The sequence below is a fragment of the Dromiciops gliroides genome, chromosome 3, assembly GCF_019393635.1.
Source record: "Dromiciops gliroides isolate mDroGli1 chromosome 3, mDroGli1.pri, whole genome shotgun sequence".
Taxonomy (NCBI): Eukaryota; Metazoa; Chordata; class Mammalia; order Microbiotheria; family Microbiotheriidae; genus Dromiciops; species Dromiciops gliroides.
In genome coordinates this window covers 648,041,880-648,068,893 of record NC_057863.1, presented here as the reverse complement: position 1 = coordinate 648,068,893, position 27,014 = coordinate 648,041,880, and the positions used below count along the sequence as shown (strand labels likewise).

Here is a 27,014-nt window from a genome sequence, read left to right as displayed (position 1 = left end):
TGATACAAAAGACCAAATAGCATTTAGGGTGGGGAGGGGGGGGCAGGACAGAGAGAGAGGAAAAAGAGAGAGAGAAACAAGTTGACAGAGACAGAGAGAAAGAGAGAGAGAGAGAGAGAAAAGAGAAGAAAGATAAAGAGAGACACAGAGAAAGCCAGAGCCAGGAGGGAGATGAGGTTGGGTGAGGACAGGGCAGGGTAAAACTTGGGACCAGGGACAGTCAGGCTGCATCTTCTCAGGAGAGGGAGGACTGCCTTCATCCGGGAGCACTCACACATGAAGCCTCCCTCCGAACCTCTCCTCAGGGCAGGCAGCTACTGCAAGAGATTCCTGCTCACAGGTGAGAGGATCAGATGGAGTTGGGGAATGTGGGAGGAACAGGGGAAAGTATTCGTGTTAGTGCCCGGCCTTGGGCAAGAGGAACCCATAACTTGGAGATCTTCCAAAGCTGACCACATCTAGCCTGGGGATGAAAACACAGGGACATTCATTTCCTTGGCCTCACACCTGTGATTTCTTGAGGTTGGCTACACCCAGTGAGGAAACTGTCCCTGCCGGTATAGACTAACAACTCTTCCTCTGTCTGAGATCTCACAAAGTTTCCCAGGACACTAAAATGCTGAAGTGACCTTTCCCAGGTCTCATAGCCAGGATGTGTGTCACAGGAGACACCTGAACCCTTGCTTCCTCCTTCTGAACTGGCTCTTCACCTGCTTCCCCACACTGTGGCTCAGACCCCCTTGTAAATAGAAAAATAATTTTTAAGCATTCATAAAGAGAATTGCAGAGCTTGAATTAATCCTAGAACACAGAAATAGAACTGGAAGGAACCTTAGAACATAGGATATATAACATAAGCCGTGTCAGAAATGGAAAGGAACGTAGCTGACATCTGTCCAGTCCAACTTCTTGGTTTGTCAGATGAGGTCAGAAGAAGGATGGGAGCCCAAGGACACACAACAAGGTCACCCCAGGCTCAGGGTCTTTCCACTGACTACACCAGGGCAACATACAAACACATCCCAACACACATTTACAAACACAGAAAAATAGCTGCAGGGGCAGCTAGATGGTGCAATGGTAAAGCACCAGCCCTGGATTCAAGAGGACCTGAGTTCAAATCCGGTCTCAGACACTTGACACTTACTAGCTGTGTGACCCTGGGCAAGTCACTTTACCCTCATTGCCCTGCAAAAAAAAAGAAAAGAAAAGAAAATTTTTTTAAAAAAGAAAAGAAAAGAAAAATAGCTGCTCCACAGAGTCTCTTGGCCAGTCCATCTGGGCCAGAGGGCTGAAAGCTACTGACCAGTATCTCCCATCCCTTCTCTCCTAGCCTACCTGCTTGCCTCTATGACAACTTCTGAACTGATTCTGGTCCCTGAGTACCTGAACAAGGTGCAGGGTGATACACTCAGTTGGCGGATCCATGGAGCCCCCACCGGTGATGTCAACTATACATGGTACCGGGGAAATGAATCCATCGAAGGAAAAATGCTTGTTTCATACATCTCCTCCCTCCTAAGCTGGATTCCTGGCCCTGAAAACACCGGCCGGGAGAATGTGACTGACAGAGGCTTCCTGAGGATCACAGAAGTAGAGTTCAGTGACACTGGGAACTACACGGTAGTGGTAGCCAGCCCTGAGGGATCCCAGGAGGCCACTGGATGGATCCAAGTCTGGGGTAAGTTGGGTTCCTCCTCTGTCTCCCTAGCAAGGGACAATCACAACATCCAAGAGTTAGAGCCTATCTCATGCTTCTGATATCCCATGCCTGAAAAGGGTTGTGCAGCCTCTGGATACCTCCAGGAATGGAGAGCTCACTACCTCTCTAAGAAGTTTATATCATAATTAAATGGCTAGGAAGTTGTTTGAAGACTCTAGCCCTGGACCTTTTGTGGGCTTCACTCCAGGATTATGGTTGAGGAGGAGAAGTCAGAAGCTTCCTGGGAACAAATGATCTCTGGTGTCAGTGGGGGCCAAATAGGAAGGGTCACTTCCCTTTCCCACCTCCAGGTCCCACCCCAAAGATCTCTATAAGAGAGGAAGTTATGAGGCGAAGTGGAACGCCCTGGAGTTGTTTATGGTGGAAGCAGCTGAAGAGCTGCCACATGGGACAGGGAGAAGCCCCCTCTGTGCTTAGGCAGAGAGGCTTGGACTAGAAGGGGAGTGGGGGGGGGGCTTCCCTTCTGAAATTATCTTCCGTTTCCTCAGCAGTTTGAGTGTTAGATTCCCTAGGAGAGCGTAAAGCACGGGAGGGCAGGGACCCTGGTGTTTTTGTCTTTTGTTTAGTTTCCTCATGAATGAATGGTCATGTGGTCTGGCTTTGAGTCCCCTCCCCTTGCCTTCCTGAGATCTGGGGGGAGGGAGGATCCCAGCATTGGGCCTGGCCCCCATCTCTTCATCTCCCTCTGCCCTGTTCCCCCAGAGAAGCTGTTCCAGCCCGACATCACGGTAAGCCAGGCTGCCGTAGTAGAGTACGTGGACATTGTGAACTTCACATGTCATCCCAACAACACTGGCGACTTCCAGATCCAGTGGTACTACAGCTATGTCCCTGTGTCTGAAGACTATCAGTGGTCTCTGTCCTCAGACAACAGGACCCTCAGCGGCTGGGTCAGCCGCTTCCACCACGGGCCCTACTACTGCCAAGTGTCGAACCCGGCCAACTCACAAAGGAGCGCCCTTCAGAATCTGCAAATATACTGTGAGTAATTCCGGTGCCTGTCCTCTCCCAGACACCCAACTCCTCAGCAATGGGGGAGATGTGATGCACAGGTTGAGTCACTGAGAGAGTTACAGGATGGATCACATACTCAGACTGTCAGAGCTGGGAGAGCCCTTAGAACAGGGAATGTCAGGGCTGGGAGGGCCCTTAGAACAGGGAATGTCAGGGCTGGGAGGGCCCTTAGAACAGGGAATGTCAGGGCTGGGAGGGCCCTTAGAACAGGGAATGTCAGGGCTGGGAGAGCCCTTAGAACAGGGAATGTCAGGGCTGGGAGGGCCCTTAGAACAGGGAATGTCAGGGCTGGGAGGGCCCTTAGAATAGGGAATGTCAGAACTGGGAGGGGCCTTAGAACAAGGAATGTCAGAACTGGGAAGGGCCTTAGAACAGGAAAAGTCAGAGGTGGGAGGGGCCTTAGAACAAGGAATGTCAGAAGTGGGAGGGGGGCAGCTAGATGGCGAAGTGGATAGAGCATGGGCCCTGGAATCAGGAGTACCTGAGTTCAAATCAGGCAAATCACTTAACCCCAATTGCCTCACTAAAAAAAAAGAAGAAGTGGGAGGGACCTTAGAACAGGGAATGTCAGAGGAGGGAGAGGCCTTATAGAGCAGGGAATGTCAGAGCAGGGAGGGGCCTTAGAACAGGGAAGGTCAGAGGTGAGATAGAGACTTTAGCAGAGGGAATGTGAGGCCAGGGAGAAGCCTTAGAATAGCAATCAATAGGGACAGCTAGGTGGCACAGTAGATAAAGCACCAGCCATGGATTTAGGAGGACCTGAGCTCAAATCCGGCCTCAGACACTTTGGCAAGTGATTCTGGCCAAAAAAATCCAAAGTAACCCTGGGAGGTAGGCACTATTATTATTCCCATTTTACAGTTGAGGAAACTGAGGCAGACAGAGGTTAAGTGACTTGCCCAGGGTCACTCTGCAAGAAAGTATCTGAGGTAGGATTTGGACTGGTATCTTCCTGACACCCAAGCCAGAGCTCTATTGACTGCACCGTATCCATAGATTTAACAAAAGGATTTTAAAGGAAAAATCCTAAAACCAAAACCTTTGAGAATCAGTACCTAGGGGCAACTAGGTGGTGCAGTGGATAGAGCACTGGCCCTGGATTCAGGAGGACCTGAATTCAAATCCAGCCTCAGACACTTAACATGTATTAGCTGTGTGACCCTGGGCAAGTCACTTAACCCCAATTACCTCACCAAAAAAAAAAGAAAAAAAAGAGAATCAGTACCTAGAGAGTTGCCTGGAACCCTGAGAGGCCCAGGGTTCCAGGACCCCCCGGCCAGGACATGAAGGTGTTCTTGACCCCCGGGGCCAGCAGAGACTATACGCTGCCAAGTTTTGTCCACTCTCCCTTCTCTCCCTGTGCCTGACTACTACCCCAGCTCCCCCCCTCATAAATTCTCACAGTGGACCACTTTCAAGGATCTCCTATTATATGGCTATCAAATTGAGGTTTCATTCATTAACCACCTACTGTATGCTGGCTCTGGGCTAAGTGCCAAGTGTCAAGCACAGATCTACCCATATCACTCCCATGCTCAAGAAGGTTCAATGGCTCCCTCTTTCAAACCCTTCATATTCTAGCTCCAGTTCTCTTTTCCAGACTGACCTCATCCCAACTGCATGTCCTACTTCCCTGAAAAATTTGCATAATTTTCTCCGAGCCACCTCCATGCTCTACACAATCTATCTCTACCCCATGCCCCAGTGCACTCCCTCCACATCTCAGAGACCTCTGGGAGTCCCAAGCCTCGGTTCAGGGTCCACTTCCTGCAAAAGTCCTTCACTGGGCCCTCACACACCCTCCCCAAGAAACTACTTTGTATCTGCCTTAATATTCCATATGTTTTGCATATTTTGCCTTTGCTCCGTATCATGGTCCAAGAAAAAGAGGATCAGCCTTGGAATCGAGGAGAATTGGGTACAAGGCCTGCCCCCAACCCCTAAGTGTGACCCTGGACATGTCCTTACCCTCCCGGTGTCTTAGGGCAGTGCTGTAAAATTCTGAAGATGCAGAGCAGGGGCCAGGAGTTTCCTCACTAGAAGCTGCCTGTGCCAAGGAAATGGCAGATCCAAGCCAAAGCCATATTCCTGTCATTTGTTGATCTGTGCACATACTGGATGCACCCACATGAGTGGCTGGAGGACAGGGATGGCTGCATTCTTCCCTTTGTAGACTTGGTGCCAGCAGGGTGTTCATAGAGGAGGTATTTGATAAAGTTTAGGGGTTAGAAGGGCATTTAAGTGGAGCAAGGATAAAGCACCGGCCCTGGATTCAGGAGGACCTGAGTTCAAATCTGGCCTCACACACTTGACACTTACTAGCTGTGTGACCCTGAGCAAGTCACTTAACCCTCATTGCCCCACCAAAAAAAAAAAACAAAAACAAACAAACAAACAAAAAAGTTTAGGGGTTAGAGAAGCTGCAGCAGAATGAAGAATAGTCTGTAAAATGAATGAATGCTTGAGTGAATGAATGAATGAATGAGTGCATGGATGAATATTTGAAAGAATGAATGAATGAAAGTCCATGAATGCATTTGAATGCATGAGTGCATAAATGAATTCATGAATGCATGAGTGAATGAATGAATGAGTATATGAATGAATTAGTGAATGAATGAATGAACGAACACAGGAGGAACAAGTTGGTCTGGACCTTAAAGGATAGGGGTGGGGGTAGGGGTCAGTGACCTGCAACCTTCCTTTCCATCATCACAGACGGGCCAGATTCCATAGACATGAGTTCCATCCCTTTTTTCTACCTGGGCACCATCAATGCCAAGCTGGGCTCCGATGTAACTGTGTACTGCCAGACAACAGCACAGCCCCCATGCCTGTATCGATGGCTTCTCAATGACACTGCCCTGGATGTCACCAACAGCACCTTCAGCATCAGGACCATGTCCTGGGGAGATGTAGGCACCTACAGGTGCATTGCCGAGAATCCCACAACCCAAGTGGTTCTCTATTCAACGGTCACCCTTCAAGTTCATGGTAGGTTTTCCTGGAAAGTGTCATCCTTCTGTTGCCATGGGGATGGAAGAGGTATGAGGGGAAAGATCCCAGCAACTGGACCTTGTAATGAATTCACTGAAAAGACAGACAGCATTTCCCTCAGTCAGCTGGAGAAGAAGGGTCCTGCCCCTTCATCCGCTGAATGCAAATGAGCTAGAGAGAGGAAAAAAAAAAGTGAGAAAGGACACAAGAATCCCACAGAATAAAAAAGGGGGGTGGGGGGCAGCTAGGTGGTGCAGTGGATAAAGCACCAGCCCTGGATTCAAGAGGACCTGAGTTCAAATCCAGTCTCAGACACTTGACACTTGCTAGCTGTGTGACCCTGGCCAAGTCACTTAACCCTCATTGCCTTGCAAAAATAATAATAATAATAATAATCCCACAGAATAGAAGAGGAAATCTGAGGGGGGGAGAACAAAATGAAAGATCATAAATTAGATAGTCCCAGTGGAACCCAAGAGAGGGGGACTCACCTGATGTGAAGACATTCCTGTCATCCCTGGGGTATGACATTCCCTGTTCTAAGGTGCCTCGCAGCTGTCATATCCCCTGTTCTAAGACTCCTCCAGCTCTGACATTCCCTGTTATGAGTCTCTCCTCCTCTCAGCTCTGAAGTTCCATGATGTTTATTCCTCGGCCCCTCCTCCATGGCCAACTCCACAAGCATTTATTAAACATCTCTTTGCATTCCACGTCAATGGAGATGCACAGCCAAAAGCCCAGTCAGCCCTTCCCCCACTGCCCCTGGCTCCCATCCTCAGGAGGGACACAGCAGGCACACAGAGAAATTATGAGTAGAGCAGGAGATCCCCCTCCCACTCTAGACAGAGCCTCAGCTGGCTAGAGCAGGCTCTCTGGAAGTGGGGGGGGGGGCCGCAGCAGTTCAGATGGGGTCCCAGGGCCCTCCCACACAGAAAACCGCCTCCCACTCCAAGGACATGATTATGTAGCATCCACACTGAAAGAGTCTCAAGTCCATCCTGGTCTGCCCTAGGATGGAGTGGCAGGAAAGGCTTCCCAGAAGACTGCACCTGACTCCCCCCTTCCCCTCTTGGTGTATAGAGCCCCCCTCTCTCAGCAAAAGGCCTTTCTACACCATCTACAAAGGAACTGTCATCTTCCTCAGTATTGGCATCGGTCTGGGCCTGTTAAACCTCATTGGGGGCTTCATCTTCTACCTGGTGTCCAGACGGTACCGTATCATGCTGGGCTGGTGAAAGACAGCAGCATAAGAAGGGAGGGATGGGGGAAGGCAATCATGGGGGAAGGTGATCCTCAAGGGGGAAACGGATGGGGGAAGGCAATCATGAAGGGGGGAATGGATGGGGGAAGGTGATCCTGAAGGGGGGAATGGATGGGGGAAGGTGATCCTGAAGGGGGGAATGGATGGGGGAAGGTGATCCTGAAGGGGGGAATGGATGGGGGAAGGTGATCCTGAAGGGGGGAACGGATGGGGGAAGGCAATGGAACTGAAGGTGCATTCTCCTGGAAATCCACTGCCCAACACCAGGCTTTTCTCCCAAGTGCACGGGCCACAGTCGTCTCATGCCATCCCCTGCCACCCTACAAAGGTCACTCCTCACTGCCAACACTCATTTACCACAGCCCAGCCTTCCCAGCTGGGTGTCACACTTTGCCTGCCTTGTACCCTATGCTCCAGTCTAGTTATATGTTGGCCTGCCCACCCCTTCTTATCTGTCCTGCCCTCCTCATTTCTCATCATTCCCTGGGCCTGAAATTTAATTCAATTCAATCAATTCCTATCACAAGTCAATCAACCTGGGGGCAGCTAGGTGGCAAAGTGGATAAAGCACCGGCCCTGGATTCAGGAGGACCTGAGTTCAAATCCGACCTCAGACACTTAACACAATACCTGTGTGACCCTGGGCAAGTCACTTAACCCCAATTGCCCTGCAAAAACGAAAACAAAAACAAAAGTCAATCAACCTACAACAGCAGACACTAGGCCCATGCTGGGCACCAAGGATCCAGATTAAAACCAGACAGTCTGACCCCAGGGAGCTTCTGTCCCATCAGGAGAAACAACACAAACTCATTTATTAGATTGTAAAATGTTTGCAAGGTCAATACAAGGTAATGGGGGTGGGAGGAGACACTAGTGGGTGAGGGCTGGGGCTGACCAAGAAAGGCCCCCTGTGGAAGCCAAATCCTGAAGCAAGCTAGGGATTCCAAGTGGCAAAGTAGAGGAAGGTGGGCATCAAGGCCTCAGGGCAGCCTATGCCCAGGGCATGAGAGGAACACAGACTGCACAGTGGAGCCCTTGACAAGGACAGGGAGGTTCAGTGGCAAAGGTGTGGGAGGGACAGGCGTGCATCCCACCATCGGGCATGGCAACGGCATCCACTCTGGGTCTGTTTCCCCAAGGAACTCCCTCCCCCTAGGGTAGATACTAACCTCAGGTTCTTCCTCCACAGGTGACTGAAGTCAAGGAAAGAAGCCTAGGAAGCTGTGGGGTGATGAGAGACAGCATCACAGCCTCAATAAACACAAAAAATGTTGATCGTGATCAGTTTTTCTGGGGAGCTGAAGGGATAGATTCACAGATTGCTAAAGCTAAGAGGGGCCTTAGAACAGGGAATGTCAGAGCTGGGAGGGATCTTAGAACAGGGAATGTCAGAGCTGGGAGGGGCCTTAGAACAGGGAATGTCAGAGCTGGGAGGGGCCTTAGAACAGGGGATGTCAGAGCTGGGAAGGATCCTAGAACAGGGAATGTTAGAGCTGGGAGGGAACTTAGAACAGAAAACATCAAAAGTGGGAGGGGCTTTAGAACGTAAAATGTCAGAACTATGAGGGATCTTTGAATGCAGAATACTGGTTGAAAGGATCTTATAAAATAGAACATGAAACAAAATGTCCATAACCTTAGAACACAGAATATCTGGACTGGAAGGGACCTTAGAACAATAAGCATAGAATGTCAGAGAAGCAAGTTACTTTAAAACACAGATTGATGAAACTGAGAAGAAACTTAGAACACAGACCATACAGCATAAGTATCAAGGCTCAGATGTATGTAATAATCTAATTAGAGGAGGAAAGGACATGAAAGCATAGAACACAGAACATCAGAGTGCAAAGGAGCCTTAGAGCCCAGAATATAGAACGTTAGTCTGAGAGGAAACTTTGGCCATCACTTAAGACATTTAGCCCCCTCCCCTGCTTGGCAGATGAGAAGGCCGTTCACCTGCAACTTAGCCACAGTCAGCCAGAGAGCTAATAGCAGAGATGAGCCTTGAACCCAAGTGTCTTAATGTCTTCTCCTGAACCACACACTTTCTCTAAAAGGCATGTCATCTGTCCTGAAGTGGAAGAAATAGAAAGTAAATATTCATTAAACACATTGAATGTAGAATTCCAGAGGATAATAAGCAAATATTTTTAAAAGGTTTTCTTGAATGAGCAATCCAAAGAAATAGAAGGAAACAATAGAATTGGAAAGACAAGAGATCTCTTCAAGAAAATTGGAGATATCAAGGGAAAGTTTCATGCAAAAATGGGCATGATAAAGACAAAAAATGGCAATGACTTAACAGAAGTAGAAGAGATTAAGAAGAGGTAGCAGGGTGGCTAGGTGGCGCAGTTGATAAAGCACCAGCCTTGGATTCAGGAGGACCTGAGTTCAAATCCGGCCTCAGTCACTTGACACTTACTAGCTGTGTGACCTTGGACAAGTCACTTAACCCCCATTGCCCCGCCAAAAAAAAAAATCTAAGAAGAGGTAGCAAGAGTCCAGATGAGCTATACAAGAAAGATCTTAACATCACTGATAACCATGACGGTATGGTTACTGATCTAGAACCAGGCATCCTAGAGAATGAAATCAGTGGGTCTTGGGAAGCATCGCTAACAGTAAGGCTTGTGGAGGTGATAGAATTCTAGATGAGCTATTTAAAATCCTAAAAGATGATACTGTTAAAGTGCTACACTCAATATGCCAGCAAATTTCGAAAACTCAGCAGTGGCCACTAGATTGGAAAAGATTGGTTTACGTGCCAATCCTAAAGAAGGGTAATGGTAATGCCAAAGAATGTTCAAATTACCAAGCAATTGTGCTCATTTCACATGCCAGCAAGGTTATGCTTAAGATTCTGCAAGCTAATTATCAGCAATATGATGATCCAAGATAATTCTGAAGGGATTATGATGAAAAATAATATCCATCTCCAGAGAAAGAACTGATGGAGTCTGAATGCAGATTGAAGCATACCATTTTTCACTTTATTTTTCTTGGGGTTTTTTGGTCCATGTTTTCTTTCACAACATGACTAACATGGAAATGTTTTGTATGACTGCACATGTAATACCTACATCAAATTGCTTGCCTTCTCAGTAAGGGAGGGAGAGAATTTGGAACTCAAAGAAAATTTTAAATGAATGTTTAAAATTGTTTTGACAGGTAATTGGAAGAAAATAAAATATTTGGGGTTTTTTAATTTTCTGCAAACTAGGCTTCAGCAATATCTGAGCCAAGAATTAGTAGAAGTACAGGCTGGGTTTTGAAGAGGTAGAGGAACTAGAGACCAAATTGCTAACAAGCACTGGATTATGGGGAAAGCAAGGGAATTCCAGAAAAACAGGTACTTCTGCTTCATTGACTACACTAAAGCCTTTGACTGACTGTGTGGATCACAACAAAATGTGACAAGTCCTCAAAGAGATGGGAGGACCAGATCAACTAACTTGACTCTTAGGAACCTGTATGCGGGCCAACAAGCAACAGTTAGAACTGAAAATGGAACAACTGGAAAAGGAGTATGTTAAGGCTATACATTGTCAGTTTACCTATTTAACTTATAAGCAGAGTACTTCATGGGAAATGCCAGGCTGGATGATTCAAAAGCCAGAACTAAGGTTTCTGGGAGAAATAACAATCTCAGATATGCAGATGATAACACTCTGATACAGAAAATGAAGAGGAATTAAGAAGCCTTTTCGTGAGGGTAAAGGAGAACATAAAAGCTGACATGAAGCTTAACATCAAAAAACAAAAACAAAAAAACTAAGATTGTAGTAAATGGTCCATCACTTCCTGACAAATAGAGGGAGAAGAAATAGAAGCAGTCAGATTTGGGCTCAAGGGTGACTATACACAGTGACTGCACCATGAAATTAAGACACTTGCTCCTTGATGGACAGCCTACTAAAAAGCAGAAACATCACCCTACTAACAAAGTTCTATATAGTCAAAATTATGGTTTTCCCAATAGCGATGTATGGTTGTGAGAGTTGGACTATAAGGAAAGCTGAGCACTGTAGAATTGACTCTTTAGAATTAGACTTTGGAGAGTCACTTGGGCAGCAAAAAGATCAAATCAGTCAATACTTAAAGAAATTAATTCAGAAAACCACGACATTGGGAAAGATTCAAGGCAAAAGAGAAGAATATGGCAGAGGATGAGATAGATAGATAGTGTCATGGAAACAAGGCACATGGGCTTGGATAGACTTGGGGGGATAGAGGAGGATAGAAGGGCCTGGTGTGCTGTGGTCCATGGAGCACAAAGAGCCAGACACAACTGAATGACTGAACAAGAATAAAATGTTCTAAGTACTATGCCAAGCACTGAGGATACAAATAGAAAAGCAAACCCATCCCTGCCCTCAAGAAGCTTACATTCTACTAGGGAGAGATGGCCCACAAAGGAGGGGTAGCCAGAGAGAGGGACTTTGGTTCAGAAAGTTTCAAGGCATGGGGCAGCTAGGTGGCACAGTGGATGGAACACCAGCCCTGGATTCAGGAGGACCTGAGTTCAAATCTGGCCTCAGACACTTAACACTTACTAGCTGTGTGACCCTGGGCAAGTCACTTAACCCCAATTGCCTAACTAAAAAAAAAAGAAAGTTTCAAGGCTAGTAAGTGGGACCATAGGGATGAAGGCTCCCCTTCCAGGAACAGTAGTAGCAGAGCTGATTTCATCATAGTACCAAAACCAGGGGGGAGGAGAGGAGGGTACATTTCACTTTATCAGTAAGGAAACTAAGACCCAGAAAGAGAAATGGATCATTAGCAGGTAAATAGTATTGTGAACAAAGAGCTGACCTCAGAGCCAATAAGTCCTGGGTTCATATCCTCTCTCCTCTTCCTCTCCCCCTCCCTGTCTCTGTCTCTCTCTGTCTGTCTCTGTCTGTCTGTCTGTCTCTCTCTCTCTCTCTCTCTCTGTCTCTCTCATGCTCCCTCTCTCTTTCTCTCTGTCTCTGTCTGTGTGTGTGTCTCTCCCCCCTCCTCTCATGCTCACTCTCTCCCTCCCTCCCTCTCTCTGTCTCTGTCTCTATCTCTCCCTCTCTCTCTCTCTCTCTCTCTCTCTCTCTCTCTCTCCCCCTTTCCCCTCCCTCCCTCCTCTCTTTCCTCTCTCTCCTCTTTCTCATGTTCACTCTTTCTCTCCCTCCCTCTCTCTCTCTGTCTCTCTCATGCTCACTCTCTCTTTCTCTCTGTCTCTGTCTGTGTGTGTGTCTCTCCCCCCTCCTCTCATGCTCACTCTCTCCCTCCCTCCCTCTCTCTGTCTCTGTCTCTGTCTCTGTCTCTCTCTCTGTCTCTCTCTCTCTCTCTCTCTCTCTCTCTCTCTCCCCCCTTTCCCCTCCCTCCCTCCTCTCTTTCCTCTCTCTCCTCTTTCTCATGTTCACTCTTTCTCTCCCTCCCTCTCTCTCTCTGTCTCTCTCATGCTCACTCTCTCTTTCTCTCTGTCTCTGTCTGTGTGTGTGTCTCTCCCCCCTCCTCTCATGCTCACTCTCTCCCTCCCTCCCTCTCTCTGTCTCTGTCTCTGTCTCTGTCTCTCTCTCTCTCTCTCTCTCTCTCTCTCTCTCTCTCTCCCCCTTTCCCCTCCCTCCCTCCTCTCTTTCCTCTCTCTCCTCTTTCTCATGTTCACTCTTTCTCTCCCTCCCTCTCTCTCTCTGTCTCTTTCTCTTTCTGTCTCTGTTTCTGTCTCTGTCTGTCCCTCACACACACACACACACACACACACACACACACACACACACACTCACTCCATGTTCTGGACAACTCTTTCTAAAATTAAAAGTTATAGAAAAGATGCCACCCTACACTAGTTAAGGGAGTTTCCACCCCCTGGGAGTTCTCTATGCCTTTGAAATCCCTGACCCAGTCTCTATCAAGAGATTATCAGGGAACAGTTGGGTGGTGCAGTGGATAAAACATCAGCCCTGAATTCAGGAGGACCTGAATTTAAATCCAGCCTCAGGCACTTGATGCTTACTAGCTGTGTGACTCTGGGCAAGTCACTTAACCCTCATTACCCTGAGAGAGAGAGAGAGAGAGAGAGAGAGAGAGAGAGAGAGAGAGAGAGAGAGAGAGAGAGAGAGAGAGAGAGAGAGAGAGAGATTATCAGAATGAAGATTAGAACCCAGTCTTGCTTCCCAGTTCATGACTTTTCCCATTACATCATACTGCCCTGCAAACAAAGTGAGAGGGATCAGAACAGGAAGAAGGCTAAGGAAGGAGTCCACTATTTCTGCCTGATCCTATGACTCACTGAACAACACATTTAGACTATTAATTTTAGACCAATAAAAGAAAGTAATCATGAGATTAGCCTACTATTCCTGGGCTATAACTGATAAATTGGGAACCTTTGCCCTGGGGAGTTGAGGAGAAGTTTGGAACAGATAATTTGACTGGGATATGAGAGAAAGAGGAAGAGAAAGGTCCACCAAGGTGTGAGGGGAAGGAATAGGAACCTTGGACCATTTAAGCCAAGACCATGAGGCTTGGGCAGGGGGAGGGAGATAAGCCTGGCTATGCGCCCCCTTTTCTTATCTCCTTGGGGATGAAGCAGCAGGAGACCCAGGCTTATCAGAGGAGAAATGGAAAGAGTGAAGACCCCAGAGACAGGTGACCCAAGAAAGCATCTTACCTAAGACACTTACTGTATGACCACTCATAGGGTTATTCTGAGCTTAAAGCACTATATAAATGGAAGCGGTTATTATTCTACCCCAAAGCCACACACACAAAGGGTTTCTCTCATGGATAGAGAGGTGGGTTGGAATGTGGAGAGAGTTGTTGAATTCCCAGAGGTCACTGGAAGAGTGGTTGGCAGGAGGGGTTTAAGTTCAGGAACGGCTTACCTGGGGAGGCAGGAGGATTCAGATACTGTTCAGGAAGGGGAGGGTCAAGAACAAAGTCCCTGCCCAGACAGGCAGATGACATGATCCTGGGCAGAGCTAACCAAAGCAGTAAGGACAAAGCTAGTGGCAGGGGCCAGGCTCGTCCTGGGGCCAGGATTGGGCAAAAACATCTGCCAGTGGTTGAGAAAACGATTTTGCTCAGGAGGGGGTGGGGCAAGAATTGGTGATCAAGGTGGAAGTTCCCTGAAGGGGCAGAATCATGGATCTGTCCAGTGACCCTCCACATGACTGGGGCAGCCCCTGGAGAAGGTTCCTGCTCACAGGTAAGAACTATCCACACACACACACATACACACCAGAGGTTTAGGGAGATTGATAAGAGAGGGAACAGTCCTGGGGGAACCCAAACCCAAACTCAACCCCAAGCCCAGACCTTGACATAATGGGACTGATCTGCAATCCCTGGGCAGGGCACAAAAACTCATACATGGACCCTCAGACACACACATGCATATAAATAAGATGATTGCTAGAATGTCCAAGCTGGGAGGGTTATCAGAACTTAGAAGGTAAAAATTAGAAGGGCCATTACAATATACAGAATAAAAGGTCAGAGCCCAAAAGGGCATTAGAACCCAGAATGCTAGAGCCAGAAGGAACTTGAGAACATACAATATCAGAGACACCTCTGAGGGTAGGATGTCAGAGGCCTTAGAACACAGAGCATTGAATGCAGAGCCATAAACTAGTATTTTTAAAACCATCTAGTAGAGCCCACTCTTTTTACATATGGTGAAACTGAGGCCCATAAGGGGAAACTAAATGACCCTAGGTTTCAAGGTTATTTTGTGACAGTGTGTGGAACAGAACCCAGCCTCTCCAATGCCCTTCCCAAGTTGGAAGAGACCTCAGGGACCACCTATACAACATGGAGCAGAGAAAACCAACTGCCTTCCAAGGCAGTACATTCCACATTGTGACAAGTGTAACTGTTAGGAGGTCTGTTTGGTCGTTCCTCTACTGAGACCAAAGCTTGCACCCTTTGCCCCCTTTCTTTGTCCTCATAAGCTAAGCAAACCAAGTCTAACCCCCTTCCACGCAACAGGACTTCCGTTCCCTGGATATAACCATCCTACTACACTCCCAAGACTCATTTTCTGCAGGTTGAACACTCCCACTTGCTCCAAAAGCCCTCACCGTCCAGACTGTCTCCTTCTAGAGCCCCTCGAACCCATCACTGACTGAGCTAAAGCATGATTTCCCAGAAGCGAACACAACGCTCCAGGTCTGATCTAGGTAGGAAAGAGGATGGGGAGGCCATCACCTCTTTACTCCTAGAAACTCTTCTTCTCAAAAAGCAGCCAAGTATTACATCCATTTTTATGACCACTCTCTTGCAGTGTGACCGCTTGGAGTAGCTTGCAGTCTACTCAAGCTTTTGGGTCTTTTTCAGGTGATTGGCTTCTCTCCTCTTGTGCTTGAGAAATTAATTTCTTAAATCCAAGTGGATGATTTTGCATTTGTCCCTGGTCAATTTCATCTTATTAAAATTCACCCTATCATCTAGCCTGCCACGATCTTTTGAGAAGCTGACCATCACTCACTGTGTCGGCCATTCTTCCTAGCTTGGTATCGTTTGTCATTTTGATGAACGTGACATCTTTCTATGCCTTTGTCAAAGTTTTTATAAAAATATCTGTAACAGACCCTTAGGGGACATCACTAAAGACTTCCCTCCAAGTTGACGCAGATCTACTCTTTGGATCCACCCATTCATCCATTCTTGGAGCTATCCAAAGTACCATTGTCTTGGCCACATCTCTCTATCTTGTTCACAAGGAAATCATGAAATCCTTTGTCAGACACACGAGAGCCTCACACGAACATTCATGCTCTCTCCTAGGACCATAACAAAGGTGGTATAGCCAGTGCTTCACCCCAGTATGATGAATCTAAAGGGCAGTGACCACTCTAAGCACCTAGTTGTCAAGAATAATTAGTTAAAATGGCAGGTTAGCAGTACTTCTAATAAAGGCCTCATTTCTTTTTTTGTTTGTTTTTGATGGTTTGGTTTTTTGAGGGGCAGTGAGGGTTAATTGACTTGCCCAGAGTCACACAGCTAGTAAGTAACAAGTGTCTGAGGCTGGATTTTGAACTCAGATCTTCCTGAATGCAGGATCGGGGCTTTATCCACTGTGCCACCTAGCTGCCCCAAAGGCCTCATTTCTAAAATATATCGGGAACTAAATCAAATTTATAAGAATCCAAGTCATTCCCCAATTGAGATATGGTCAAAGGATATGAACAGGCAGTTTTCTGATGAAGAAATCAAAGCTATATATTGCCATATGAAAAAATGCTCTAAATCACTATTGATTAGAGAAATGCAAATTAAAACAACTCTGAGGTATCACCTGACACCTATCAGATTGGCTAATATGATCAAAAAAGGAAAATAATAAATGTTGGAGAAGCTGTGGAAAAATTGGAACACTAATGCATTGTTGGTGGAGCTGTGAACTGATCCAACCATTCTGGAGAGCAGTTTGGAACTATGCCCAAGGAGTTATAAAGCTGTGCATACCCTTTGATGCAGCAATACCACTATTAGGTCTTTTTTCCAAAAGAGATCATAAAAAATGGAAAAGGATCCACACGTACAAAAATATTTATAGCTTCTCTTTTTGTCGTGGCAAGGAATTGGAAACTGAGGGGTTGCCCATCAGTTGGGGAATAGCTGAACAAGTTGTGGTATATGAATGTAATGGGATACTATTGTGCTATAAGAAACAATGAGCAGGCGGATTTCAGAGAAACCTGGAAGAACTTCCATGAATTGATGCTGAGTGAGATGAGCAGAACCAGGAGAGCATTGTACACAGTATCAATAACATTATGTGTTAATCAACTGTGATAGGTTTGATTCTTCTCAGCAATACAATGGTCCAAGATAGTTCCAAAGGACTCATGATGGAAAATGCTCTCCAAATCAAGGGGAAAAAAAAGAACTGTGAAATCTAGATGCAGATCGAACCATACTATTTCTATTGTTTTTTGTTGTTGCTGTTGTTGTTGTTTTTCTTTTTTGAGGTTTTTTTTCCTTTTTGCTCTGATTCTTCTCTCATAACATGATTAATGCAGAAATATGTTTAATGTGATTGTATATCAGATTACTTGCTGTCTTGGGAAGGGGGGAGGGAGGGGAGGGAGGGAGAAAAAATTGATACTAAAAATCTTATAAAAACAAATGTTGAAAACTCTCTAAATGTAACTGGAAAATAATAAAATATTTAAATGAAAAAAATAAAATAAAATGGCAGGCTAGGGTGAGCGCCAACCTTATTCTACACTATTCCCCCAAACTCAGCCTTGCACTGGTATCCCAAGGTCTCTATCTCCCCTTTCAACAAATGGACCATATCTCATGACACCATCCCTGGAATAATGGAGGGCACTTTTCCTACCATTTGACATTCACGCGTAAAAATTACAGCTCAGCTTTTACCCACTAGACAAGGAAGGAACACCAGTCCTGTTCAGGAAGGGAACACAAACTTGCCCCCAATGTGGCACTCAGTCCCTCACAGAGCTGCTCTTCCCATCTCACCCCACCCCTAACCTCATTTCTTGTCCTTCTCCAAGCTACCCTGCTCAGCTTCTGGGTCCCTGCAGAATCTGCTCAGATCTTCATCGTCGCTATCCCAAACCAACCTGTGGAAGGAGACACTGTGCGTCTGACTGCCCTGAACACCCCAGATGGTATCCTCAATGCCACCTGGTATTCCGGCTTCCAGTCCTGGAGTCCTGACATGATTACCAGCTGCATCCCCACTACCCATACGGGCCCCTGTGATCAGCACCTTGGTCCTGCCCACACCGGAAGGGAGGCTCTGACCAGCTGGAACACATTGGAAATCAGAAACCTCACTCCCTCTCACACTGGCTTTTACTCCCTGGTACTGAATACTCCCTCAGGACTAGAGAAGGCATCCACGTACATCCGAGTGTGGAGACAAAATGGTAAGCGGGGTAAGCTGTACCCTTAGTTCCTGAGGAGGAAGGTCCCTGGAGCCTCTCTTGCCTTCATAGAATGGAAGACCCTTGAGGGCAGGAACCAGTTCATTTTTTTATCCCCATTGCTTAACACAATGCCTGACACATAGTAGGGCTTCATGAATTCTTGCTGAATTTGGCTCAGAAGAACCATGGTGCTAACTTGCCTCCAATACTTATGGCCCAGTGACACTAGGTGAGTCACTTCCTTTCTGGGGGCCTCAGTTTCTTTCTCTGAAAAATGGGGAGGACTTAGTGATATCCAAAGACCCATTTTATCTCCAATCTCACATGATCCCTCCTCCTCACCCCAGGAGACAAGGGTGAAAGTGGGAGGGCTCCTCTGGGGATAAGGGTGTCTGGGCAAGCCCCCACTTCCTCCTAGGGGAAAGGGAAATATACCCAGAAAGGTCAAAGACACCAGAGAATTTGTATATGGGTGATGTTAAGTGTGATAAGGGCTCAAAGGAAGGGGAGAAGAGCTTGCAGATGTGGTATTCAAGGAGGGCATCCTGAGGACACCCAAATTGGAGGTAGAAGGGACCTCTGAAGCTATCTTTTCTAACCCCTTTATTTTACAAAGGGGGATACTGAGGTCAGAGAAGTGAAATGACTTACCCAAAGTCATGTGTAGGCTCATGGATATAGGAGCTAGGAAAAAACCTCAAGAGCCCTCCAGTCCCACCCCCTTCCCTATTTTATAGATAAGGAAACAGAGACCCCAAGTGACTTGCTCAAAGTCACACAGGTAGTGACCAAGACAAAATTTGAACCTGGGGTCCATAACTTCCACCCAATACTTCTGTTCTATATCTCACTCTCCCACCTAGAGTTGATACTAGTGCCAGACATCTCAGCCAACATGACTGTTGCTGTAGAGAATGTGGATTCAGTGGTCTTCACCTGTAATACCAATGAAACCAACATCACAGTCCTCTGGTACGAGGGAGGTCAGCTGCTGCATGGGGGAGGGCGGCTGGAGCTGTCCAGCAACAACAGGACCCTCACCATCCGGCTGGTGAGGCGAGGGGACCAGGGCATATACTTCTGCAGAGTGTGGAATGAGTTTGGCTACCAGACAAGTGAGATCATCCAACTGACTGTGCTCTGTGAGTAACTGATGCCTCTTCCCACTGCCTATCCCCGATTTCACCTCCTACCCCAACCCTGCACAGGACGGCACAAAGACCCAGGGGACCAAACTTAGGGGGGGTCCAGCCACTCACCCAGTGCAGAAATCCTCTGCCAGGGGTGCATCCATACTCAAGGAACAGAGGGTCATGGACTTGGAGCCAGGAGGGACCGCAAAAGTCGGCTGATACAGCAACCCTCTCATTTTACTGATAGGGAAACTGAGGCCAAAGAAGTGAAGTGGCTTGGCCGAAGTCACTCAGTAAGTGGCAGAGACTTCAAACCGAAGTCTTCTTGACTGAATCCTGTACTGATTTCTCTGTGCTGCTCTGCCTTTGGGGGTCACCTCATTCAGCTACCTCATTTTACAAACGGTGAATCTGAGGCTCTGAGACCCAGGGATGGGGCAGCTGATGGGGTACGTTACATCACAGCACTGGGTCCATAGTCAAGAAGTGGGTTCAAATCCAGCCTTGGACACTGACTCGGTCACAATGTGACCCTGGGCAAGCTGCTTAAACTCTGTTTGCCTCAGTTTCCTCACGTGTAAGATAGGGATAATCATAGTGTCTGCCTCCCAGGGTGATTGTAAGGATCAAACAAGATCATAATTACAAAGAGCTTTGCAAGCTTTAAAGTGCTATATAAACACTAGATGTTATGATTTTCCATAATGAACCATAGTCTGCCTTCCTGTGACATTCGCCCTTCATTCTAGGCAAACTATCTGAAAGAGAAAGCAGCAGGGCACTTTGGTAGAAAGCACACTGGACATAGAGGCAAAAGACCTGAGTTCTAATCTCACTACTGGGTTACCAAGACCAAGAGGCCCCTTCACTCTGGACTGCAGTTTCTCCATATCTAGGAGGAAAGAACTACTTTAGATGGTTCCTCAGGGCTTTCCCAGCCCTGACATTCTCTGTTCTAAGACCCCTCCCAGCTCTGACCTTCCCTATTCTAAGGGTCCTCCCAGCTCTGACATTCTGCCTTTCTCATTTTCCACATTTGTTCCCTCTCCACTTAAAGGGAATTACTGGGGCCCTTCCCTCTCTTTAACCATCTCTTTCCCAATACACTACCCTGGCATCCTTACTGTGACACCCTCTACCCCTCACAGACGGACCTGGATCGGTGGTGACATCCTCATATCCAAAAGCGAATAAAGGCACTATTGTGAGTGACCTCAACTACTCTGTGGTCCTGCAATGTTTGGCTACAGCAAACCCCAGACCACTGATCTCCTGGTCCCTTAATGGCAATGTGTGTGGAAGCCGTGACAAGTATATTATCCAGAGACTGGCCCAGAAGGACCTGGGAAACTACACGTGCACCGCTCAGAACAGTGTGGGCCTCATGATCTCCAGTCCCATCCAAGTGCAGCTGCCCCGTGAGTTCCCCATTGACCAGCCCACCCCCAGCCCAGCCCTGAATCAATTAATAAGTGTTTGGTAGGCCTGGCTCCTATGGGAGTAGGGGAAGCAGCACTAGACATGATCCCTGTCCTCTGCTTGGAAAGATGAAGCCCACACGTCAAGTTGGAGGATGGCATCATGGGAAACGTGTTGGACTTGACATTGGAAAACCAGGGTTCCGATCTCGCCTCTGTCAGTTTTTGGCTGAGTGACTGTGGGCAAGTCAATTAACCTCTCTGTGCCTCAGTTTTCCCATTTGTAAAAGTGGTCTAATACTTGCCCTAATCAATATTATTAACAATCCTAGGAGGTCTAGAGCCAGTGCCAAGCAATTAGCATAAGCAATCATAGCCATGAGAGCTCAGGGGAGGGAGAGGTTTGCCATTCAGTGGAAAGACTGCTGGGTTTGGAGTCAGAGAGTCCAGGTGTGAATCATCCTTATCATTGGTGAGACCTGGAATGCATCCCTTGACCTCTCTGGACCTCAGTTCTCTCCTCTGTCAAATGAAGAGAATAGACAAAATGGCCTCAGATGTTCCCCTCTGCTCTGACTCTGTGATCCCATGATCTTGTGGGACCTCAGAGGTTATCTGATGGGGAAACTGAGGCCCAGTGGGGTTAAGTGACTTGCCCAAAGTGTCACAGGCAGCAAATTGGCAGCCAAGCTAGAATTAGAACCTAGATCCTCTGAACCCAAAGCCAACATTCTTAATACAAAACCACAATAGCCAACAAGAAAGGCAACACACTTACAAATCAGCAAATATAGGATCTGTGGAAAATAAATGCAATGTGACTCAGGCCTGATGACAAGGTGACAAGTGGTCTTGTAGGAGGTGGCCTTGAGCTGAGCCCTGTTTGAAAAAAAGGATGTGGGGCAGCTAGGTGGTGCAGTGGATAGAGCACCGGCCCTGGAGTCAGGAGTACCTGAGTTCAAATCCGGCCTCAGACACTTAACACTTACTAGCTGTGTGACCCTGGGTAAGTCACTTAACCCCAATTGCCTCACTAAAAAAATTTTTTTTTAATTTTTTAAAAATGAAGAAAAGGATGTGAGGAGAAAGAGCATTCCGAGCCAGGGACTCCAGGGGGATGGCACAGCCTCTGCAAAGACAAGGAGGCTGGAGATGGAATGGCACACTTGGGAAGGTGCCAACAGGCCAGTCTGACCAGAGCATAGAACAGTAGAGTAGTGAAGAAGAGTCATCAGCCTGAGAAGACAGGCCAGAGCTAGATTGTGAAGGGCTTTTAATGCTAATGTGAGGACCTGGCTGACATTCATCCTAAGGGTCATGGGGGTCTCCACTGAAGCTTCTTGAGCAGAGACCCGCCATGGTCTGATGTGCTTCGGCAGCTGTGTGCGGCATGGGTCGGGGAGGAGGGAGGCAGGAGGCAGAGAGACCGAGGAGAAGGCTATTGCAGTCATCCAGGGGCTGGACTGCTTGAGCAGAGAGAAGGCGAGGGAGACCAGTGGGAATGAGCAGGAGAGGTTATCCAGAGAGGAGGGAGAGCTCAGGGATGGAGATGTCACTTCCAGGAGACAGGCTCCAGGAAGGCTTCTTGGAGGAGGCAGCCCCCGAGCTGGGGGCCCTGAAGAAACAGATCTCAGAGGCAGGGACGGAGAGGGATTGCATTCCAGGGATGAGGACAGGAGGATGGAGGGAGCCCAGCTGAATGCACGGAGTGGGAGAGGGTGGGAGGAGAACGCAGCGTGATTGTCCAATTGGGCGAGAACTTCAAGTGTGGGAAAGTTGGAAACAGAACATGAGGCCAGAGGGTGAGGAGCCCTGAATGCCATGATAAGAAATCTTAGCACTGGAAAGGACCTCAGAGACTGTTCCCACCCAGCTCAGAGCTGAGAGCCCCTCTGGAGCACCCTTAGCAAGTGACCGTCCCCTCTCTCCCTAGAGACCCCCGCTAAGGAGGACAGCACACCTCCCACCACCATTCCTTTGCATAAGCTGTTCCCTATACGTGGCACACTCCCCCTCCTCACCTCCTGCTCCTTCCAAGGCTCCATTCACAAGACTTTTCTGGGTGCCTCTGGCTGCTGCTCTCCACCACCCAGCTCCCAAATTGCTTTATTGGCTCTGCTTACACAAAGCAGCACACCACAGCTGATGGAGAGCTGGCCTTGGAAACAGAAAGACCTGGGTTCAAGTCTCACCTCGGACACAAGCTACTTAACCTCTCAGTGCCCCCAGGGACCTCTCTAAGACTAAAGATGTCAATCAGCACCAGTGAGGGGAGTTTCCTGATCCAGGAGTTCCCTGGGCCTATGAAACCCCAAGTGCCTTGTCCCTATTCTTGCCTATGATACTGTATCCCACCCTCTAGGAGACTGTAAGTTCCTAGAGGGCAGGGACCAGTTCTGGGCAGTCTTTGTATGCCCAGCACCTGGCTCCAGTGCTAAATACCCCAGTGGGGTCCCCATCAATGCTTGTTGGGTTGAATTGAATTATAAGAGATAGGGGCAGCTAGGTGGCACTACAGTGGGAAAAGCACTGACCCTGGATTCAGGAGGACCTGAGTTCAAATCTAATCTCAGACACTTGATACTTACTAGCTGTGTGACCCTGGACAAGTCACTTAACCCTCATTGCCCCACCCCCCAAAAAAAAAGTATGAATTGTTAGAGATGAAGGAACTAAAGTGGAGGTCTGAACACATGTTCCCGTGATGTTCCCATTGCCCCTGTCTTCTTTGTGGCTGGTGGGGAAGGTGGGCAGTGAGCATGGCCCTGACTCCCTGGTCCCTGACTCTACTGATCTACTCATTCCCTAGAGCCCCTTTCAGAGGACACCGACACAGGGCCCATCGAACCCGATCCTGTCTACTCCCTCTCTGGAGGTCCTGCCATCTGCCTGACCATTGCAGGAATTGTGGGAATAATCACCTTCATCGGGGGCATAGTGTACTCTGTGATCAACAGGAAGGCATTGGAGTAAGGAAGGCCTCCCCTTCATTGGGTAATTGGTGGACATTCTTGGGTCATACCAAAGAAGCCCTCCTCCTGCTTTGTGGTACCACTGTATGGCAGTGGGTGTGTCACAGAAAGTTCTGTAACCCATCCTTCCTGGGGGAAAGCCAGGAGACATTGCACTGAATTATCAGTGTCATTATCATAGAATAACTCATCTTTTCATAACCTAGCCCCTATGAATTTTACTGCCTCGAGGTCAAGCCCCATTGCTGCATCTTAGTTCTGCCTCTGAGGTAATCTAGCTAGCAACATACACTGCCTACAGATCCCATTGGCCCAGACCACATACAGGTCTTCTACCAATATGACCATCCTCTCCTCCACCAGGAGAAAGATAAGGGCCCCAAACTCCTCTTCTCCTTGCTCAGGCCCAATCAGGGACTGAGGAGGGGAGCCTCCTGTTTCTACTTCTCTCTGACTCTCCTCTCCTCTCTTCTTTGCAGGAACGGAAGAAGGAGGAATTGTGGGTGTCCCTGAGCCTGGAAGCCCTTCAGCCCAGGAGGTAAAAGCAAGGGGAGAAGGAAAAGAAACCTATAAGGAGACTTAAAACGCAAAGCATAAGATGTCTTGGTTGGGGAAAACCTTAGACCATGGAATGTCAGAGCTAGAAGGGCCCTTAGAACAGGGAATGTCAGAGGTGGGAAGGGCCTTGGAAGATGGAATGTCAGGGCTGGGAAGGAACTTTGAAACAAAGAAGAGAGAAATGCAGAACTGAAGTGGACGTGAATGTGATCTTATCACACCCCCCATATTAAAGAAGGAGCCCATTGGCTGTCTGTTCTGGTTCCAGCTAGAAACAGCAACTTGTCAGGTGCTGACTTCTTCCCCAGAAGCACTGGCTGCCTCTAAATGTCTGGACTTGGCCAATTCCATTTCTAACCCCCAAGCCAGCTGGAAAGGGATGGACCAGAAAAGAATGGGACAAATCAGATGGAGAAGAGTGAAAGGTAAACTGAGGTTAAGCTCAGGCTAAGCTAAGATACAGCTGGAGAAAGTGGAAAGAGGCCTCGCTAGGGCTCAGGAGGTTAGGATTCCAATGTACTGTGCTCCCTCAGATAAGTTGCTTCCCCTCTCTGAGCAGGTTGGGCTCAGTGATCTCAAGGATCCCGCCTCACTCTGAAATTCAATTCAGTTTAATTAAACTCATCAAACACTTTTCAGAGCCTACTGTGCACAGAACACTGAGAGACACTTTAGATAAGAGCTGTTCTTGGTGCCTACGTGGTACATAGAGGGAACTGTAACACGTAGTGTAACAGGCTAGATGCATTTTTTTTGTTGATCAGTCCAATTCTTCATGACCCCCTCTGGGGTTTTCTCGTCAGAGACACTGGAACGTTTTGCTATTTCCTTCTCCAGCTCACTTTACAGATGAGGAAACTGAGGCAAACCGAGTTAAGTTACTCACCCAGGGTCACACAGCTAGTAAGTGTCTGAGGCTGGATTTGAACTTAAGAAGATGAGTCCCCCTGACTCCAGGCCCAACACTCTATCCGCTATGGCACCCCCTAGCTGCCCTGCTAAATGCATTAGAGAGGTGCAAAGTGATGGGTGAGATCAGGGACAGCTTCATGGAGGAGATATCCCTTAAGCTGGGCTTTAAAACAATGTTGCAATTGAAGATGGAAAGGAAGGTCACTGCTGGGAACTCTGTGAGCAAAGCTCAGTGGTGGAAGAATACAGGTCTTGTTAAAGGTCTAGAAAGTCATCCAGAGTATCGAGTATATATGATGAGGACAGGAGGAGACTAAGGGCCTTGAATGCCAGCGTGAGGAGTTTGAACATACCGCAGCTCTCAGCTTGTCCAAGAGCCTAAGGGCATCAGACTGATGGGGAGATGGGGAAGCAGGGACAGCCTGTGGCTGCGAACAGAACATCTCCTGCTCTACCTGCTCCTGCCCAACAAGACACTCACATTAGCCCTCTTCTGTCCCTGCAGGTCTGGGTCAAGTGAGCTCAGGGAGGCAAGGGAGGACCACAATGACCAGCCAGGGCCCCCTCAATAAAAAGCAGTGAACCGAGGAGCAGCTAGGTGGTGCAGTGGATAAAGCACCGGCCCTGGATTCAGGAGGACCTGAGTTCAAATACAGCCTGTGTGACTTTGGACAAGTCACTTAAACCTCATTGCCCCACAAAAACAAAAAAGATACAACTCTTGTACTTAGCTATATGCTGTTGGGCAATTCTATTTCTCTGAGCTTCAGTTTACTTATTTGTAAAATGAGAAGATTATACTCAATGATTCCTAGGGACCCTATAGAGTCAGTCTGGTATACCCTGAAGATTTGGTCTACCCCTGCAGAAACAGGGTCTCCTCCCTACACACACACACACACACACACACACACACAGAGAATTCCCTTTCCTCTCCCTATTTCAGGGCATTCATATACCATCACACACTCTTAAACTGGAAGGCTGTTACTTCAGGTACCAGAACACAAGTGAGTGAGTCCTTCTAGGCACACTGCAAGGTTACAGAGTTCAGCTCAAGATAAATCTTGCCCAGCCAACACACTGCTAGTTCCAGCTCTCTCTGCCCAACTCCTCCAAACCCTGTCCTTTTCTATCCCCTATCTGGGAGACAGAAGGAAGGGTGAATGGAGCCCTGAGCAGCCTAAGCTCAGGGTACAACTTGCCTTGGACCACCTGGTTCAGGAAACACATCATAGCATCGTGGAAAGAACCAGGAGATCTGGCTCTGCCTCAGACTCACTATGTGACAACAAGACTCAGTTTCCTCAGTGTACAATTGGGAGGGTCTGGGTTTGAATCCTGACTCTGTTCCCTACGGTTGGGGTGACCCTGAAAGTTACTTAACCCCTGTGTTGTTCCGTTTCCCTGATGTAACATTAGGACTTTGGATCACTAAGGTCTCTTCCCTCTATGAGCTGAAAAACAAGACTAAATGATCTAGAAATGACCACACCCAATAGCAATTACAAGGCCCAAAGAATGGAGATTCGTGGGTTGACATCAATCCATAAGGTCTTTTCCAGTGTCTATCCTTAGTCCCCAACACTTTTATCAGTGATCACATATATCACAGGCTCATCAATTTACCAAATTGTATGGATCCACGAGAAAGTCTTAATAATAGTATACAGCAGAGGCAAAATCCAAAAAGATCATGTGAGATTCGAACACTGGGCCAAATCTAATGAGATGAAACAAAACAAGGATAAATGCAACATCCTACCATTGAGTCCAAAAATTCAATTTCACAAATACAAGATGGCAGAAAGGCTAGACAACACTTCCTTTAAAAAAAAAAAAAAGAAAAGAAAAGAAAAAAGGTTTGTGGCAGCTAGGTGGCGCTGCAGTGGATAGAGCCCCAGCCCTGGAGTCAGGAGGACCTGAGTTCAAATCCAGCCTCAGACACTTAACACTTACTAGCTGTGTGACCCTGGGCAAGTCACTTAACATTGCCCCACAAAAAAAAAAAAATGGGGGATAGGGCAGCTAGGTGGTGCAGTGGATAAAGGACTGGCCTTGGATTCAGGAGGACCTGAGTTCAAACCCGGCCTCAGACACTTGATACTTACTACCTGTGTGACCCTGGGCAAGTCACTTAACCCCC

General features: G+C 47.6%; 2 protein-coding genes across 3 annotated transcripts; both read left to right on the top strand.

Annotated features, from left to right (window-relative positions):
- Positions 1 to 64: 64 nt before the first annotated feature.
- On the top strand, positions 65 to 8,267 carry LOC122751812 (carcinoembryonic antigen-related cell adhesion molecule 18-like). Of its 2 annotated transcripts, XM_043998975.1 has the most exons (6): positions 65 to 340; positions 1,334 to 1,681; positions 2,426 to 2,704; positions 5,456 to 5,731; positions 6,815 to 6,944; positions 8,188 to 8,267. In XM_043998975.1, exons 1-6 carry the CDS (start codon positions 277 to 279, stop codon positions 8,189 to 8,191), a joined length of 1,101 nt encoding a protein of 366 aa, XP_043854910.1. In that variant the 5' UTR covers positions 65 to 276; the 3' UTR covers positions 8,192 to 8,267. The 2 variants fall into 2 exon arrangements, with proteins under 2 accessions (XP_043854910.1, XP_043854911.1); XM_043998976.1 differs by lacking the exon at positions 6,815 to 6,944.
- A 10,503-nt stretch (positions 8,268 to 18,770) lies between these two features.
- On the top strand, positions 18,771 to 23,940 carry IGSF23 (immunoglobulin superfamily member 23). Its single transcript, XM_043993909.1, has 4 exons — positions 18,771 to 19,017; positions 20,157 to 20,426; positions 23,236 to 23,372; positions 23,878 to 23,940. Exons 1-4 carry the CDS (start codon positions 18,771 to 18,773, stop codon positions 23,938 to 23,940), a joined length of 717 nt encoding a protein of 238 aa, XP_043849844.1.
- The last annotated feature ends 3,074 nt before the right edge of the window (positions 23,941 to 27,014 follow it).

Bases quoted from the DNA above. Each gene is read 5' to 3' on its own strand.
- LOC122751812 (XM_043998975.1), top strand. From the start codon at position 277: ATGAAGCCTCCCTCCGAACCTCTCCTCAGGGCAGGCAGCTACTGCAAG. The intron at 341-1,333 runs GTGAGAGGATCA...CTTCTCTCCTAG, and splicing joins CAAGAGATTCCTGCTCACAG to CCTACCTGCTTGCCTCTATG. The intron at 5,732-6,814 runs GTAGGTTTTCCT...CTTGGTGTATAG, and splicing joins GGTCACCCTTCAAGTTCATG to AGCCCCCCTCTCTCAGCAAA.
- IGSF23 (XM_043993909.1), top strand. From the start codon at position 18,771: ATGACTGTTGCTGTAGAGAATGTGGATTCAGTGGTCTTCACCTGTAAT. The intron at 19,018-20,156 runs GTGAGTAACTGA...TACCCCTCACAG, and splicing joins CATCCAACTGACTGTGCTCT to ACGGACCTGGATCGGTGGTG. The intron at 23,373-23,877 runs GTGATCAACAGG...TCTTCTTTGCAG, and splicing joins TCGGGGGCATAGTGTACTCT to GAACGGAAGAAGGAGGAATT.